Genomic DNA, 17,668 nt, shown 5'->3' with positions numbered 1-17,668 from the left:
AATAAGCTCAAGTTGTTCTCTCTTGAGCTCTCTTTTAATGATCACCTCCCAACACTTTAAAAACCACGTGGAGAATAGGTGGGGTTCTTCTAGTTTTAGAATCTGTCCCATGCATGAGCTGCCATTGAACACTTATGAAGGGATCAGCCAGACCAGCCTGGTCTGAAACCTGACTCTACCAGGGACCTAACTTGTGACTTCTCCATGAATAGGTTAACTCAAAAGAAAAATGGAGATAATAAAAGTGCCCACTGTGTCTTCACGGGAATAAAATGAGTTATTTAGTGTAAAATGTTGAAAACTTTCAAACCAGAATAGATAATGTCTACACCTACTGATGTTATCACTCCTGGTCTGTGATAAGTGAGCGTGGGAATTAGACAAGTCATTGAGTCGCCAGAACGGGTCTGACTCTCACCTTCAAGATAAAGCAACACCTCATCTCCACACACATAGCTGATTCCACAACCAAATTAGGAGGAAGATGCCTAATTCTACCTCATCCCTCCTGTGGAGATGACAGACAGGGACCAGGCACATTTGGTTGACTCCTTAGAGAAAAAAATCCTTCATTTAGGACTACTAAGAGAAGTGAGGTTTGGAGAAGTCACCTTCTGTCTTTGGGCACAGTATGGTGGCATGTCTTCTTCCTGAGGTCTTCATAGGGCTTGCACTAGATATATGTAGGGAAGGGACCAGAGAGGCATCCTTCTTTGCCTCCTAAGTCTGCTTGTCCTGTGTGTTTGTGGCGGGGGCGGGGGGGGGGCATTCATTCATATTCATTCATTCACTCACTCATCTATTCATTCATTTGTTCTCATTTGCTTGCCCCAGACAGCTATATGGAGTACTGGGTAGATAACGGTAGGAAGAGAGAGATAGTCCTAGCTGTTGTGAAGCCCGCAGGGATTTGCAAAATTCCAGAATCCTTGAATTCCTGATGACCAAAGATAACAATTTGTTATACTCTTTACTGGGTTCCGTCACAGACTTCTTTGAGAAACTCCTGAGACCCAGGGACAGTATGCCATCAAATCACCTGTGCCCATGAGTTCACACACACCCAGTCTTACACACAGTCTCACGGGTTCACAGAGCCCTTGAAGACCAGCCTCTGGATTCCAGGTGGAACACCTCTTGTCACCCAGCTCTGTCACTCTCTAGCTGTGTGAATACTTCCACTTGCTTCTTAAGCAAGTTTGGAAAGATGTACATAATAGCAACCTGAGTGAAAATTACACAATAATTACTTCCTCCTCGAAGATGTTGCTTGTGATTTTCTACTACTTGGGAAATGACTAGACGGGACCAAGAAGCCTATTTCTCACAGGCTCCACAATGTAGGCAAAGTTTTGAAATGTGTGTGGGTGATTTTATTAGTGAGATTTATTTTTCTTGTTCTGAAGCTTAGGGGAAGCTATGGATAAGATTAGTGGTGTTATTGGTCATCTGTGGCTTATCAAGTGATGATAAATTTAAACAGGAGCCAGGATAGAGTTCCAGCTCTCCCACTTGGATGACTTTGGGACGATTTACTTTACCACTTTGGGGCTCAATTTCCTCCTTTCCTAAAAATGGATTTGAGAGTAGTGCCTACCTCATAGAATTTTTATGATATTTGAGTTAGCTAAAGTACTTAAGGCAGATAATAAGTTGCAATATCCATTGGCTCTGTTTATTAAGTGCCAAGCCCCATATCAAGTGTTTGACATATGTCACGAAATAGTCCCTCAAACACTGAGAGGTTGGTATTGTCATTCCATCAAAGAGGAGGCTGAGCATCTGAGGCGTTACGTAACAAACTAGCTGCGAAGGAAAGATCTGAGCCCAAAGCATCTTTGGCCAGGTCCCAAGTAAGCTGAACCATCAACCCTCAGTGGGTTCAGTGATGGAATTGGGCTCTATAGGCTGTGGAGTCTGGAAGAGCTCCTTCCCTTGGTCTTCCTGACAGGTCACAAGCCCACCTGGGTGGATGAGACTCCTTGTAATGAGCATTCTGCAGGTTGGGTGTCATTGTGGAGCCTTCCCTCTGAATCTGAAAGTGGCCTCAAAGAGTCAATGTTTTCCATTGGGCCTATTCCATCTCTCAGAGTGTGTGTGGGGGAAGGGGGGCTTGGGACAGATTATTCCTTACATGATTCAAGAGATTTATTGGAGACTAGAGGGTTCAATGGAAAACCTAACTTTATTTCCAATTGCAGAGGCTTGTTGGAGAGATGCAATCAGCCACTTAACATTCACTTCTTGAGTCAGAGTGGATCCTGAATGCACTCTTTGTTTCTCAGAAGACACATGAAAATATCTCAGGAGTCCTTCTTGCCGTGTTGGCAGCATGGCTCGCACCATTGCCGTGGACACTGCCACCCTATCCAGAGGTGTTCTGTGATCCATGAGGCTCAAATGTTACCCTTACTTTAATGCTACTTAAGTCTTGGGACTATTGTCAGCTATGCCTTGGTGAGGTCAGGGTTTTTAAAAAAAATGGCCTAGCTCAAGGTTAGAGGAGTGGGCAGTGGCAAAGTTTGTGGGCACCTGGAGTTCAGGCTGGTTAGATTTGGTCTTAGCTCCACTCTTATTAACCTCTGTGAACTTAGGTGTTGTTTTTTTTTTTTTTTTTTTTTTTTTTGTTTTTTAAATAGCTTCCCTGCTCTGTGCCTTAGTTTCTGTATCTGAAAAATGATGATGAAAATATCGACCACCTCATAGGGTTGTTTAAGGATAAGATGAATTAGTACTTGTAAAATGCTCACAAAAGTGCCTGGTATGTATGTAATAAGTGAATAATAAGTATTAGCTATGATTATTGCTGTTGGTATTGTGAACATCCTTTAGGGTGATAATTTGGGTTTTCATAAGTGTTAAAGAAGCCTGTTGGAACATCTTCCTAAATTGTCAGGGCTTGTGTGATACACAGCCCCGAAGGCTTGGTCCCTTTTTTAAGGCAAGAGGGACTTACAGGAAAGGGACTGTGAATGTTCATGACAGTTGACTTCATTTTTACAATTCCTAAAGGTTTGAATGCCATCAGAGTTAGGAGTGGAAACTTCTGGTGAGTTAACATAAATGCAAGCTGTGGGATTTTTCACTTTGCCAAGAATTTCTTCCTGCATTCAGTAGCTCTGTATGGATACCTACAATGTATCAGGCCCTGTTTAAGCCTCAGAGTCTTGCAGAATTGAAGGTTGAGGTTCTCTGTTTCATCCTGTCTCGGCTGGCCGCAAGCCTACATACTCGCTTACACGCATATCAGCATGCTCCCCCAATGCATGCCGGTACTGTCTATAAAGTTACATCGGGTGCTACATATGGAACTCAAGGGATTTTACTCAAAAATCTCAGCCTGCATTGATTTCTCTTACATTCACATATTCTGTCTGCCAGGTGGCAAGCTAGAATTGATTTTGATAAGCAAGAAATTGCCATTCGGCTCCAAACCACTGTCTAGCCTCAGACTTTATTTTTAACCTGGGAGTGACAGCAGCCACCTGGGCCAGGAGCAGGTAGTTTGTCTCTCCTGGCATCTGACGGAGGCCTCCCCTGGCAGCCTCCCCTCCAAGAAGCTGATTGGGATGTTTTGTTTTTCTTTTGCATGCTGGACAAGGAAAGGCCCCGGAAAGGTTACAGAGTGACAGGTTCCCTTTGTGAGATTGGCCAACTGAGACTCAAGGTGAAAATGTCAGTAAAAACAAATAGTATTTCAAAAGGGCCTGTGCATTTCCTTCCTCCTCATTCTCATTGCCTCATTAGCCAAGTGTTGCAGGAGTGGTCTAGGAGGACCCATCAAACCTGATAAGGAACACTCTGCACAAGAGCATATTTTGTATTTCGCTGATTCTGATTTTTTAAAAATATTTATTTTTTAGTTGTAGTTGGACACAATATCTTTATTTTATTTATTCATTTATTTTTTTATGTGGTGCTAAGGATCGAATTCAGAGTCTCGTATCTGCTAGGTGAGCGCTCTACCACTGAGCCACAACCCCAGCCCTGATGTTTTTTCCTTTAAGCACCCACTTCCTAATGACACAAACAAAAGAAAACACAGTTGACGTTGGCTTATGTCTTTTCAAGTGCCACTTCTTATTTCTTTTACTATTTTCAGAATAAGAAAAGATAATGTAGAATTTTAATAGTTCTCCTGTTTTTAATTTGCTGAACACTGATTTCTAGAGTTTGGAACCTCTTTTCGGCTCTAACAGGGAGAGCAGTTAGTTGTCACCTATGCAACTCCATAAGAATGACCTTATCCTTCTCATCATGAAGCAACCATTCACATGTGCCTCTCCCTTTCCTATAGCTGGTCTAGTGACATAAAAGGACCTCCACAAAGCAGTTCAAAGCATGCATTTGGTGCTAAACACACCTGGGATTGTTTTCTAGCTCTAACATTTAGTAGCTGGGTGATTTGGGGAAGCTGTTCAATTTTTCTGAGCTTTGGTTTCTTCACCTATAAATAATACATAAAACTCACCTCTCAGAGTTCTGCTGAAGTTGAGGCAACACAGCCCCAAAGGAGCTGGGGACCTAAGGATACCGCTGTGAAAGATCTCTTCCACAGCTGTCAGCTCAGAAAGGCAGGATAAAGCAACTGGGATTCAGGAGGAGCCTATGATTCTAGATGGAAATATTCATTTTATTAGGCAACTCATTTATCTGAACCTCAATTTTCTTATTGATAAATAAGTAGAATTTTCCCAACTTTCTTTGGACTTGCCCAAGGGAAAAGCCTGGAGTCTGGCTTGAAGCCAACCTTGTCATTCTATGTCTTAACTAACAGAATGCTGCCCTACGTGGCACCTGGGCGTTTGTCCATTGTCTCCTAGAGAAGGACAGGCCCTGAGTCTCAAGGAAGTGCTCAGAAGGAATGGAACCTCACCAGGCCAATTCCAATGACTTCATTTTTCTGGGTGGAGTTTACTCACATGCAGACTGGGGATAATAGACTTCCAAAAGAGTATTGAGTTTTCAATTAAGGCCTTTGAAGTCTTTTGAGATTGTTACAGAATCATGCAGAACCAGGATGATTTCCAGCTCCTGACTGAGATTTCAGAGCAATGTCTACAAAAACTCACAGAATTCTTCATGTTAAATAGTCATTTACCCACTGGAGAGCAGTTGAGCTTCATTTTCAATGCCATTAATTCTTGGGAACAAATAGCAGGCCATGGATCTGTAGCTATATTAAAGATGTGTTTTTGAGGAAATTTCAAGGAGTCGTTCATTCATTTGACAGATAGCTGAGGAGCCTCCGCTCTCTGTTGGGCACTGTTATAGATGCTAGAGATACAGCTGCAAACAAGTGAAAGGCCTTTGCTATTTAGACTCTCACTTCAGGCAGACAAAGGGCCAAATGTCCAAATGGATGAGCATGTTGTTATGCAGACCCCAAAAGCCAGCGGAAGGAGAGGGAGAAGCTGGGGGCTGGTAAGAGTGATCAGAGAAGGACTCCAAAGGAAGGGGTCATAAAGTTGAAATCCTGAATGATAAACATGAACCACCCATGTGAATCACTGAGGATGGAACTTTCCCGGCAGAGGGAAAGCAGGTGTGTGTTCTAAGGAGCCAAAGTACCTGAGGGAATTGATGGAAAGCTTTATGCTTAGAGCAGAGCAAGCCATGTTGAGGCTGGAGAAGGAGACAGGAGCCAGAGTGCTTTGGTCTTGCCATGATGAGGACCTTTGTTCTGGGTACAGCCAGAAGGCATTGGAGGTTATGGGTGAGGAGACAATCACACTCGAGTGTGCAATAATGCTCTGAAGGTTAAGGTGAAACAAGATTCCCAAATATAGGACTGTGTATCTAGTACTATTTCCACTGTGCAGCCATATGTGTGTACATATACATACGCATAGGTGTTCCATGTGGGATGTGTGTTCATACAGCAAAAGGCTCTGGCTTTCTCAGTGGTACTCTTGTTTTTCTTCATTATTTTCCTCAATTTTGTAAGGTTTCCATGAGTTTGTGTTACTTTAAATCAGATGCTTTAAAAAAAAAAAACTCTTTTGGGTAGTAACCAATGGGGACCGTAAGCATGATGTGCTTTATTTACCATGTCTCATCTCAAATTTGAACTTATGGAATGTTCCTTTGATGTGCCTGAGTGAATCTTGAAGGCTCTGGTCAGTAGAGATGTTTATTTGAATATTTCCTGAGTCTTCCCTAAAATGAAGCTTCCTATTGTTCATCTATTTTGATGCAAAGTATAGTCTGCAAAAGAACTGACGTTTCTGTTTCATCCTACAGATCTGAATATAACCTGCCGCTACGCAGGTGTATTCCATGTGGAGAAAAACGGTCGCTACAGCATCTCTCGGACGGAGGCACCTGACCTCTGCAAGGCTTTCAACAGTACCCTGCCCACCATGGCCCAGATGCAACAGGCTCTAGCCAAGGGATTTGAGACCTGCAGGTAAGGGACCAGCACCCACCACTGGGAAAGCCAGTGGTCTGGGTCCAGGGGATGGGGCTTAGAACTGAAGGCCCCTCCCTGGCAGCTGAATGGATTATTACCTAACCAGTCAGCCCCACCTATTAATTTGGCCAAGTCCATGTGAAACCAGCCTGACAACTGGAATTTCAAGTCAGCTAAAGACACTTTTGTGAGTCATAGAGAGGGAGGCCTGAGGAAGACGTGAAGGGTCATATCGGTTGGAATCCTCTTGGGTAATGTGCTTCCACAGCGCTCTCCTGGCTTTGAAGAAGCATGCAATATCATTGTCGGAACCACAAGAAAACGTAAACCAAATAACAGTGTTTAAAATAAATATGTGGCTGGTTGAGTCTTGGCCCTGCAAACTTGGCCCAAAGCATGTTTTGTAAACGTGTATGTGTGTGTGTGTGTGTGTGTGTTTGTGTGTGTGTTTATGTTGCTTTGGTTTGAAAAAGTCAATAAATAGCCATGAAATAGTTTAGCACATGTTCCACTAAGATACATCATTATATGCCTCAGGGACCCCAGTGCTCTGTAGAGCTTTCCTCAAATCAGTTTGTTCGTTTGTTCTAAGGTAATCACAACAGGCAGGGGCCTTATTTTTAAAATTATTATGGCAAGGTTGCACACAAAGAGCAAGCCATGGTGACAACCACAGCGGAGTGCCTGGTTTGGATTAATTTCACTACAAGAGGTCAGGGTGATGTTAGTAAACCCTCTGAAGTTTCCACTCTAGCTTGTGGTTCCGGAAAAGTGGGTCCCCTTTCTCTTCAATGCACACACATACACACAGGCTGCTTTTGCAAAGTCAAGCTACAGTACTTTTTATGAAAACTACTAAGTGTAAGTTAAATGCTGCTGTCCCCTGCCCTTGGGTACAGTCATGCATTCACCTCATGAGAGGTAGCTGAGATTCTTTTCCTAAAATGGAAGGGGAAAATCTTTAGTCTATGATGGTTCTCATATGGTAGCCATTAACCACATGTGCTGATTTCTACTTATATTAATTAAAATTAAAAAATATGAAAACTTGAGTGACTCTGGCTACATTTCAAATGCTCAACTAGCCACAAATGGCAAGTGGTTATTGTATTGAAGGACACAAATTATATGCAGAACATTTGCATCAGGGAAGAAAGTACTCTCAAGCAGTAACACTCTGAAACAAAGAGCAGATGTATTTGACATCTCTGTGTCTATACAGAGCTAAGTCTGGAGAATGTAAAAGGAGCAGAGGGAGGAAGATTTCTCCTGTACCTACGGAAACTGAGATGAAAGAAGACCAATTAGAAAATCCATTTATTGGATACCCAAGGTTAATTGTTTGAATTTGGCTTTGACTAGGCCACTAGGTTAAGAAAGTGGATTTAGTAAGTTGCACTTTGACTGTGAAATATAGACAAGTCTTTTGAGAGACGGAGAGGTGGTCTCATATGCTGAAACCAAGAGGAGATCTTGTTGTCAGGGCCATCAGGGAGTGCCGAGGTGCTGGGAGCCCTGCTACATCTTCCACTTAGTCTTTAAACCATGCTGTGGATTGATTTTACTACCCTGCTTTATGAATAAAGAACTGAGGCTTAGGTAAATTCCTCAGCTTTTCCTGAATCACACAGCTTGCACAGGAGTCAGGATTTGGTCTCCTTAGTCTGAGCCCAGGACAAGATTTTAGTGATCAAGCTTTCCTGAGGGGAAGAGGGGAGTTAAGTATGCATCTCTCTCTCTCTCTCTCTCTCTCTCACACACACACACACACACACACACACACACACACACACACACCAATTTTAATATCCTCAGCTTGTATATAGTGTACCACATAAAAATCACAGATAGCCAGGCATGGTGGTGCATGCCTGTAATCCCAGCAGCTCAGGAGGCTGAGGCAGGAGGATTGCAAGTTCAAGGTCAGCATCAGCAACTTAATCAATTTAGTGAGACCCTGTCTCTAAATAAAATACAAAAAGGGCTGGGGATGTGACTCGGTGGTTAAGCACCGCTGAGTTCAATCCCCAGTACCAAAAAAAAAAAAAATTCACAGACAACATGATATGAGAAAATATCAGTAATAATTTACAAAGCAAGTGTGTGTTCTAGAACATTAGTGTTGTACTTCCTTGTCAATGTGACATGATGCGGTAGGGTGAGTGGGGAGGTAGGTTCACCAAGGAGTATTATTTAGCAAAAAGAAAAAAGCAAAACCAAGCCAAAGAAATAGATCATTTCACCTGTCACTAGTATTAAGTGTTGCAAAACTCCTTTCCATAATTTCACTCAGATAGCTCTGAATCAGACACCTGCCACAGGACAGATAGCAGAGTCTCACGGGTAAGAATAAAACCTCAGCAGCTTCTCTTCTTTCATTTGCCCCGCCCTGATCAGTAGCAACACTCAGATACATGAAAACCTATTAACATTTAATTGTGACACTCCCCCTCCCCAGCTAAGAAAACTTTGGGAAAATCAGTCTGTTGGTTCAGAGGAGGAATTAGTCATGCGAGCTATCGTTACAACATAGACGTAATGAGCTCTGTGTGCTTAGAAACTTCCAACTCACACACATTTCCATGGATCTTGCAGGGCCATGCACTCTGTGCTGTTGCCCCTGGCAGGAAAGATTAAAGGATCTGCACAGAGCCTTTTAGTCAGCGCTGCATTTTCAGAAACCTGCTGGATTTAGCTTCTCCCTCTCTGCCCTCCCGCTGCCATCATCCCCTCCCTTGAAAATGGCATGTTCTCATTTTTTGAGTCATTTGCTATTTGGGGGGGGGGGAACTTGTGTCATGAGTATGTAGCCACTAGCATGTTGCTAGAAGAGGCTGGGCACTGCATGCTGTAATGAAAGGGCCTCCAGCAGCACATAACATGCTTCCAGAGACACCTTGGAAGGGGGAGAAGGGTTAAACATCCCCTCCCACCACCACCCCTTTGCTGTGTTGAAATGTTCTCCAACTAAATGAGCCATTGCTACCTACTTCCTTAATTGCTCTTTCTCTCATTTTAATGATGGTCAATTTATTTCCACTGGCAATGGAATTGTGCACAGGATCCTCAGGAGACCATATGCTATGCAACTGGCATATGAACAAGGGTTTATGTTTAGAATAATGGAGTGTGAAGTGAGGGACTCTCAGGATAAGGTCAAGCTGGGAAAGAAGAATGGTAGAGAGGAAGTAAGGCAGATATGAAATCTGTGCCCTGAAATGAAGAGCCAACCCTTCCTGTATCATAGGAATGGTATTTTTAGGTCTTTTCTGAAAAATATAATGGTCATCGAGTGCCAGAGTGAATCTCTTATCACTTTTCTGGGACTCAGTTTCCTTCTGCTTGTTCCAACCAACTTGACCACAAGTTTTGTTTGGAACTACTGTTTATTTTTTTCTTTCATGAATTTTATTTATTTGGAAAGAAAAATAGCTGGGGATGGTGCACATGCCTGTAATCTCAGCAGCTCAGGAGGCTGAGGCAGGAGGATTGTGAGTTCAAAGCCAGTGTCAGCAACTTAGCAAGGCCCTAAGCAACTCAGTGAGACCCTGTCTTTAAATGAAATTTATAAAAGGGCTGGGGATGTGGTTCAGTGGTAAAGCATCCCTGGGTTCAATCCCTGGTCCAAAAAAAAAAAAATAAAGAAAACAGAAAAAGAAAAAGTAAAGGCTGTTCATGGATCTGTAAATAAGATAACTTTGTTTCTGTTAGTCTGGTTGATCTCTTTTACTCTACTGTGATGTTATTATGGGATTTCACATAACTCAGTTGTTGAAACCTCTAACATCCCTAGGGTTGAATTGAAAGAAATGCTACACTGCATTAAATGTCATTTGATGGGATATTATGAAATTCCCACAGGAGCCATGCAGGTCAGTAACCTCTTGCTTTTCCGTGGAAGGTACGGGTTCATACAAGGCCATGTGGTGATTCCCCGGATCCATCCCAATGCCATCTGTGCAGCAAACAACACAGGAGTGTACATCCTCACCTCCAACACCTCTCACTACGACACGTATTGCTTCAACGCTTCAGGTTGGTTCTACGTGCACCGTCTCTGTGTGGCCTGTGGCAGCATGGTTGGATGACAGCAGTTCAGTGTCACCATATGTGGGGATTTATGTAGCTTCTATCATCTAGCAGGCGCTCACTGAGTATCTCTACAGCAGAGAGAAGGTGCTAAGTTGGGGAGGCAAATAATGAACACATAAATATTAAATACTTACTATGAACGCAGAATGCTGTAAGTGCTCAAAAAGAAAGCAAAGTAAAATAAAAGGTTAAAAAGTGATAGGAATGCTTTTATTTATTTTTTTTTTAACCGAGTAGGTGCATTTAGGAGCCCTGATCAAAGTGATGCATGAAGCCATTGTCAGAAGGGGCAGCCAGTGCAAAGCCAGGTATGCAGGAGCATCCTGTCCTGTTCCAAGGACATCGAGGAGGCCAAGGTGGCTAAAGTCCAGTGATCGGAAGGGTGAATGCCAGGGAATACAGTCAGAGGGGTCGGCAGGGGCCAGCTCACGAAGGGTGATTCATTCAGTGTAAAGGGAAAGTCATTGATCTAATAGTGGGGTGCAAGCCAAATGGTTTAGCTGAGAATATTTATTATATATGGGACTGAGAGGAAGCTAAGAGAGTGCATGATTGACCATCCACCTTCTTGAATGTCACTTACCCAACAGTTGACACAACTACACAACTAGAGAATAAGAAAGTTAAATGAAGGTGTAGATGCTGGTCGGCTCCCCATCTATGCAACTCTTCCAACCCCTAGCCCAGAAATTCGTGCTCACACATCTAATTCAAGCCCCAGAAAAATCAAACAATTCTATGTATTATGAGTCTTCAGGGTCTTTTGAGAAGGATCATTTCCATAAATGTCAAATATTTCAATGCCAACGATCAGAAGTCTGACTTCTCAAACTGAGCCTTCTGTTCCACCTGAAGGTTTGAAGCTACATTAAAGGAAAAGGTGAAGCTTCGAGGTAAACATGACACATCTTCATGAAGTGTCAGTTTTCTATAAAGGTGAGAAGGGGATGCTAAATTAGCTCTAAAGTGACTTAAAACATTAACTATATGAAAAAATATAGATATCATCTACGGTAGTAGAATATAAAATCTGCATGAAAATTTAAGGGCCATTGCAGTCATTGTGGGGTTGCATCAGGGGCTGGCATCAGGCTGTGCCACCCACCTATTATTGCAGGACCTTGAAGGATCCGCATGAGGATTCAGAGAGGAAATCTAGAATTTAGGGGAAAGCAAAAAAAATACACAGTGGGTAGTAAAAACAGAGTATGTGAAGTTGGTGAATTCTGCCTATATAGGTTACTACAGCTACAATATAGGTTACTACAACTATGGAGAGACACTCAAAACGATGAGAAGAAAGCTGTAGAACATTGACTCCTCTCTGTTGCATGGATAGAGGACCCAAAAAGAGTTTGATCAAAAGGGGAAAAGTCCAATGGAGGCTAGACAGTATGTGGCCCATGCCTGGAATGTCTAAGGCTATCCTAATGAACACAACCACATGGGGACAAACAGGAGCTCCATGCCCAGCCAACGTGGGGACTGCTTGATCCATCTTGGCATGAGAAGTGAGATAAAGGGACTGGTCAAGTGCAAGGGCTGGCATGGGCCTGCAGACTCCAAGCCTCTGGGCACTGCTTGCTGCTTCTCCTTGCTGTCTCCAGGAAATATATTTAGTGAAGTATGTAGTTGTGTTTCATTTTCTCTTGCCTGTTTTACAAGTCCATGTCGCCTTGGTTAAGGTTTTGAGACTCTTCATTCAAAAAGGCAAAAGCTCATGCTGTTTTCTGGGTCTGGAATCAAAGCCCTGTAGGCAGAGATGGATGAGGCTTTTCTCCTTGCCTTTAATTTTGCCCACGATGTTGGGTTCATTCCCAAAGCCAGGGTCAATAGCATTGATTAGCTTTTCTCTCCTTAGAGAGGGGGATGTTAATTCACTTGAAAAACTTTATACTAGAGATGTATTTCATACCCAAATGGCTCTATTAAAGGAGCAAAATTAGAAGTGATGGTTTTCTTTTTCTCTATTTTCCTAATTAACTCAATGTGGTTTTGCTTTTTGCAGTACTGGGGATTGAACCCAGGGCTTGGCTCATGCCAAGCAAACACTCAACCACTGAGCTACATCCACAGCCCAACTGACTCAGTGTTGATAGGCTTCTAAGTTTTAAGTTTAAAGAGAATATTTATTGATTTTTTTTCAGCTGTCTGTACTCAGTACTGCTTGGGAGAGTGGGGATAGGAAGAACCAGAGGCTGTGTTTCTGTCATGTTTCTCTTGGCCCTTTTCATGCAATGGAGCCTAAGTTTCTGAAAACACAGCCCACCAGGAAGCCCACCTTAGTGTCTAACAAATCCCTGGGTTCAGGAACACCTCAGCGGCTAACTCTCCCAGCCGAGCAGAGCTCATTAAGCAGAATGAAAAGCTGTCTAATGAGGTCCCATGATCTGACATGGGAGCATGAATATATTAATTGGACATTTAGGTCACCATCCATCACAGTATACTTGCTAGAGTTGATGTTCTTTATCAAAGTTTAGGTGAAATGGAGCATGAAGGGGGTCTATGTGAGCACACACTGTCACCATTCACAGAATGGTTAGTGGTCTTGACATGCCCCATCCCATTTCAATGTATCTCTAGGAGATTCTCAGTGTGCCTCTCTCATCTGCCATTGTGTCTGAATTGAGGGGACGATGCTGCATCCCTGGCATAAAACATCCATAATCCAAAACCCATTTCTGGGCATCTGCAGCATACAAATACCAAAATCATCCCAAAGATGGGACCATTCTCTGGCAGCATCTCCAAGATAAACAGGATGGAAGCCCCACAAATCGCCCAAGTTGGCTACATGATCGTATTTTCAAATAAGAAAATTTTGGAGGATTTTTTTCATATTGTAAAGAGCTAAAGAAATAGTACTATCTTCTCCTATAACTTTGTGAATTGCTCAGGAAAAGGGACAGAAATGTGTTCGTTTGTTCTTTTATCTCCATATTTTTTTTAATGACTTGGCATAGAAGTGTCAAGCAAATACTGACAAATAATTAATGAACACCTGTACCTGTAATTTCCTTTAACATTTCTTATGGCATACCATTCAGAGTATATCTACACACTTCTTGACCTGCTCATATTTGCAAACCATTTGGGGGAGTTACCATCTTTGGTATGCTTCCTGGGAGAATGGACCTTTGGGAAATTATATTGGTGGTTTTTGCCTTTTTTTATTAATTGATCAAAAATTTATTAAGTGCTTTTCTGTTCCCATCACACATAACTATTTTGGCCAAGACAGATAAGATTACTCCTCAGGATGGGAGTGTGGCTCAGTGGTAAAGTACTTACCTAACATGTACGAGACCCTGGGTTCCATCTGCAGCGACGCCCCCCCACCCCCACACTTACTAGTCATCTTTTGGAGCTTATAAATTCCTATGGGCAGTGGTAGCAGGAGATAGGGGCCATGGTAAGATCCACCATGGACTGCCATCAGGTAAAACGAGAGAGATAATTTTAGACAATGGTGAACAAGAAGAATAAATTAAAGCAAGATGATACACGTTGGGGTGTGTGGAAGTGACGAAAGGCTGGTTTAAATTAGTTGGTAAGGAATGACCCTACCAAGGAGGTGACCTTTCCCTTTGAAGAATCTGCTAGTTATTTTCACGATGAGACCAAAGATATGGTCAGGTAAAAGATATTCCCTTTACTTGTGGGAAAAGGATGTCAGAGATACTGGGAAGCAACCAATTCCTGTTTTGCCTAACTCTTGTTTTGCCTAATGCTGAGTATCCAACAACTTATGACAAGATACTTAAAATGCTTGTGATAGCAGCTCTCCTTGTGACAGCAGTCTGTCTACCTCCATTCCCCCATGCACAAATGCATGCATGCATGCATCCATCCATCCATTCATCCCTCCCTCTCTCCCTTTTCCTTCTTGTTTGTCAAGAAGCAACTCCAGAAGAAACCAACCATACAGATATACTGCCATATTACATTTAAGCAAATGCATGTGTGCTCAAACACACACACATGCATACAGACACACACACACATACTATGAAAGCTGTAATGCACAAATAAATCCAAGCTTCCTTTAACAGCAAAACCAGTTCAAAGCTCTCTGAATTTTTAGGGGCCAATACAAGGTATGACATGCATGAGTGGGATGGTGGGTTAGGCTCTCTGCAGCCTGCTTATAGGACTCCAGGGATGGCATGCAGGTAGAACTTCAATGCCTGTTTTCCAAAGGTTTCAGACAATGCTGTTCAGAGGGTTTCCCAGCAATATCTGTGGATGATCAGACAGCCCAGAAATCTTGAAGAAGGGTTGGGAAAGGAGAAGATAAATGGAGAACAAAAGAAAAACAATTCAGGGGTGCCCATGATGAGATATGCCAAGACAATATTCATAAGAGTTATTCTGGGTGCCTATGTCCAAGATGGCTGACCTCAGCTGAGACGCAGTCTATACGGATTAGGTACTTAGGAAGACCAGTTAAATTAATGAAGTAATAAAGTACTTAATTAATAAAGTAATTAGTATATTAATAATAATTAATACCAAGACTAGAAATTAATTGGTTTTAAAATATTTTGATCAGGCAATTTCCTTATTGACTCTTTTAATCTGCAGATCAACGTGGTGTTCATGCTAACCGTGTGTCTGCCATGTTTTTCCATCATTTCTATTGGTGCCTGAGATTACAAATAATTTTCTCATGATAGTTTATATGTTTCTTTGTTTTTAAAAAACTTTTACAGGATCCCACATTACTTTTACAGTAGAAAAATTTTAAAATCTTCTTTAGTGTATATATCACTAGAGAAGGACCCATGTCTGTCTTGTTCACAATTAAACCCTCAGCCTTCCATAGTGGCTGATACAGAAAACACAGATTTTTTTAATAAATAAAATTGTTGGAGAGAGGTAATAAGTTTTCAGGACCTTATGAAATTAAACAAAAATGGAAAGTGCACCACAAAGGGCAGAGAACTTTCTAGCAAAATACCAAGTTTCACAAAAAGAAAATCACTTAGGATAAATTTAATAAAATCCCATTCTTACTATATAGAAATGGAGTCAATTTTACTAGTGACTTTTTAGAATTTTCATGCTTTTTTTTTCCCCCTACTTCCCAGCTCCACTCGACGAAGATTGTACATCAGTCACAGACCTGCCCAATTCCTTTGATGGCATAGTTACCATAAGTAAGTCTCTCTTCTCATCTTGAGTTTTCTCTTTCTTGGGAAGGGCATCCGGTGTGTTCTCTATGGTTTATATTTGAATAGAATATTAGTCATTTCCCTAGGGCTGGGGAAGGTTGGCTCTGATTCAGGGTTCCTTCCCCTTTTGGTTTATCCTGAAGCAGTGTTCCTCAATCTTCAGTCATTTGGAAACCACTTTCACATTCTGGACGCATATCCCTAAGTACTACACAGCACTCTCACTTTACCTGATATATATTTTTTTAATTTATTTGACCTATTCTCTTCTACTTAAAATATATTTGTATTTATTTATTTAAAAATAAATTTATTTATTTAAAAAGAATAAAAGCTAGTTAGCAAATGGAAAACCCACACCACTTGTCATAAATAGAAGATAACCTTAAAAATAAATTTAAACATAAGTAACATTAAATAATATTTTAAAGTTCCAGCTGCTGACACCCGAATCCTTCTCTTATAAAGAAGGATTAAGAAGTGTCAAGGACAGGGGCATTCGGGCTCCAAAATGTAAATTTTATGTTCACTATCACTCAAGTTTTGAAAGATAATTATAAAGGGTTAAAACTTCCTGATATGTGTTGTGGCATTATTTATACCATGCCCACTCCCAATCATCTTGATTATCTGCAGAAGTATGTATATGGGACTTTTAAAAGCAAAAAAAAATCTTAACCAGAACTTTTTAATATCTCAACCCATTAACCCTGATCATACTGTACCTGGGATTCATTTCTTTGGTAAGTAGCACAGTGTTGAGGAAATCTGCTTTCTGCTTGCTCAGAGCCACGGTGCTTGGGCTTGGTGGTAGTAGTGGTGGGTGATGGGCATCTTCCTGGACCATACAAATTCAGCCTCCCCTGTTATGTAAAGAATCTGTCTTTGGCCTGTGCCTTGCTGCAGGAAGGGTAGCCTCACACAGCAATAGTACAATGTGAGATGTGTTAGATCAATTGGGCCAGTTTGACATCTTACTTCCTTAACCACCTGGCTGACAATAGAGGAATGCCTTACTTTTTCTGAGCCTCAATTTTCTCTTATGTATAATCGAATGACATGCAAAGATTGTCATAAAACTTAAGAAATACATTTATTGTGTGCCTGGTCCATAGTAAATGCACAATAAATACCTTGATTCCCACAGATCCCTTTCAAAGCCCAGATTTGTACATGTTTGATCAGTGGTATATTTGAATATGTCCCCTCAAAAGTTCACATGTGGGAAACAACCCCCAAATTTATATGTTAATGGTATTTGGAGATGGAGTCTTTGAGAAATAATTAGGATTAGATGGAGGGGGTCAAGAGAATGGGCCCCCATGAAGGTGAGGCCTCGATAGTTTTATAAGAACAGGAAGAGAGACCTGAGCTAGCACACTGCTCTGAATCATTACTGGGTAATACCCTTTGCCATATTAGGATACAAGAAGAAGCCCCTCACAAGATGCTGTGAACCATGTTCATATTCATGAACATGGACTTCCTAGCCTTTAGAACTGTGAGCCAAATAATCTTCTGTTCTTTATAAATTACCTGTTCTGAAGTATCTTGTTACAGTTACAGAAAATGGCCTTAGATGGTCTTCGTATTTCCTCAGATCATCTACAGAGATTATCAGGGAGACTGAGATTTGGGAATTATTTTTTTTCATTTGTGTTTTTTTTTTCTTCATAATTCCACTTGAGCAAGCTAGATAGTGGACAAAAGGAAACTTCAGTCGCACTGATGCAATTCAGCAGAAAATAATTTCTGCTAAATGCACATGCATGTAGTGAGTGGCCCAGACTTGAAGGCAGCACATATTTAAAGCAGGAACAATGAATAAATTCATCTGAACTTTTCCCCCCCTCTAGTCCATTCTAGCCATTTACTTGTTTAAACCAAAGATTTAGATCTTTATGTACATCCGTGTTTGTTAACATCAAGGTCAAATTTCACAGAGGATGGCAGAGCCTCTGTCAATATTTAGACACACTGATTTCCT

General features: G+C 41.6%; 1 protein-coding gene across 9 annotated transcripts in view; it reads left to right on the top strand.

Annotated features, from left to right (window-relative positions):
• The window catches only part of Cd44 (CD44 molecule (IN blood group)), an 81,490-nt gene that overhangs the window by 26,759 nt on the left and 37,063 nt on the right, over positions 1–17,668 (top strand). For all 9 annotated transcript variants that reach the window (XM_027936736.2, XM_027936731.2, XM_027936728.2 and 6 more), the window contains exons 2-4: positions 6,244–6,409; positions 10,314–10,447; positions 15,598–15,666. In XM_027936736.2, coding sequence (XP_027792537.1) covers positions 6,244–6,409; positions 10,314–10,447; positions 15,598–15,666 — 369 coding nt within the window. The remainder of the gene's footprint in view (positions 1–6,243; positions 6,410–10,313; positions 10,448–15,597; positions 15,667–17,668) is intronic.

This window comes from Marmota flaviventris, chromosome 9 (assembly GCF_047511675.1).
Source record: "Marmota flaviventris isolate mMarFla1 chromosome 9, mMarFla1.hap1, whole genome shotgun sequence".
In the NCBI taxonomy this organism is placed as follows: domain Eukaryota; kingdom Metazoa; phylum Chordata; class Mammalia; order Rodentia; family Sciuridae; genus Marmota; species Marmota flaviventris.
The sequence above is the reverse complement of the archived record's forward strand: the minus strand, read 5'-3'. Positions and strand labels throughout refer to the sequence as shown.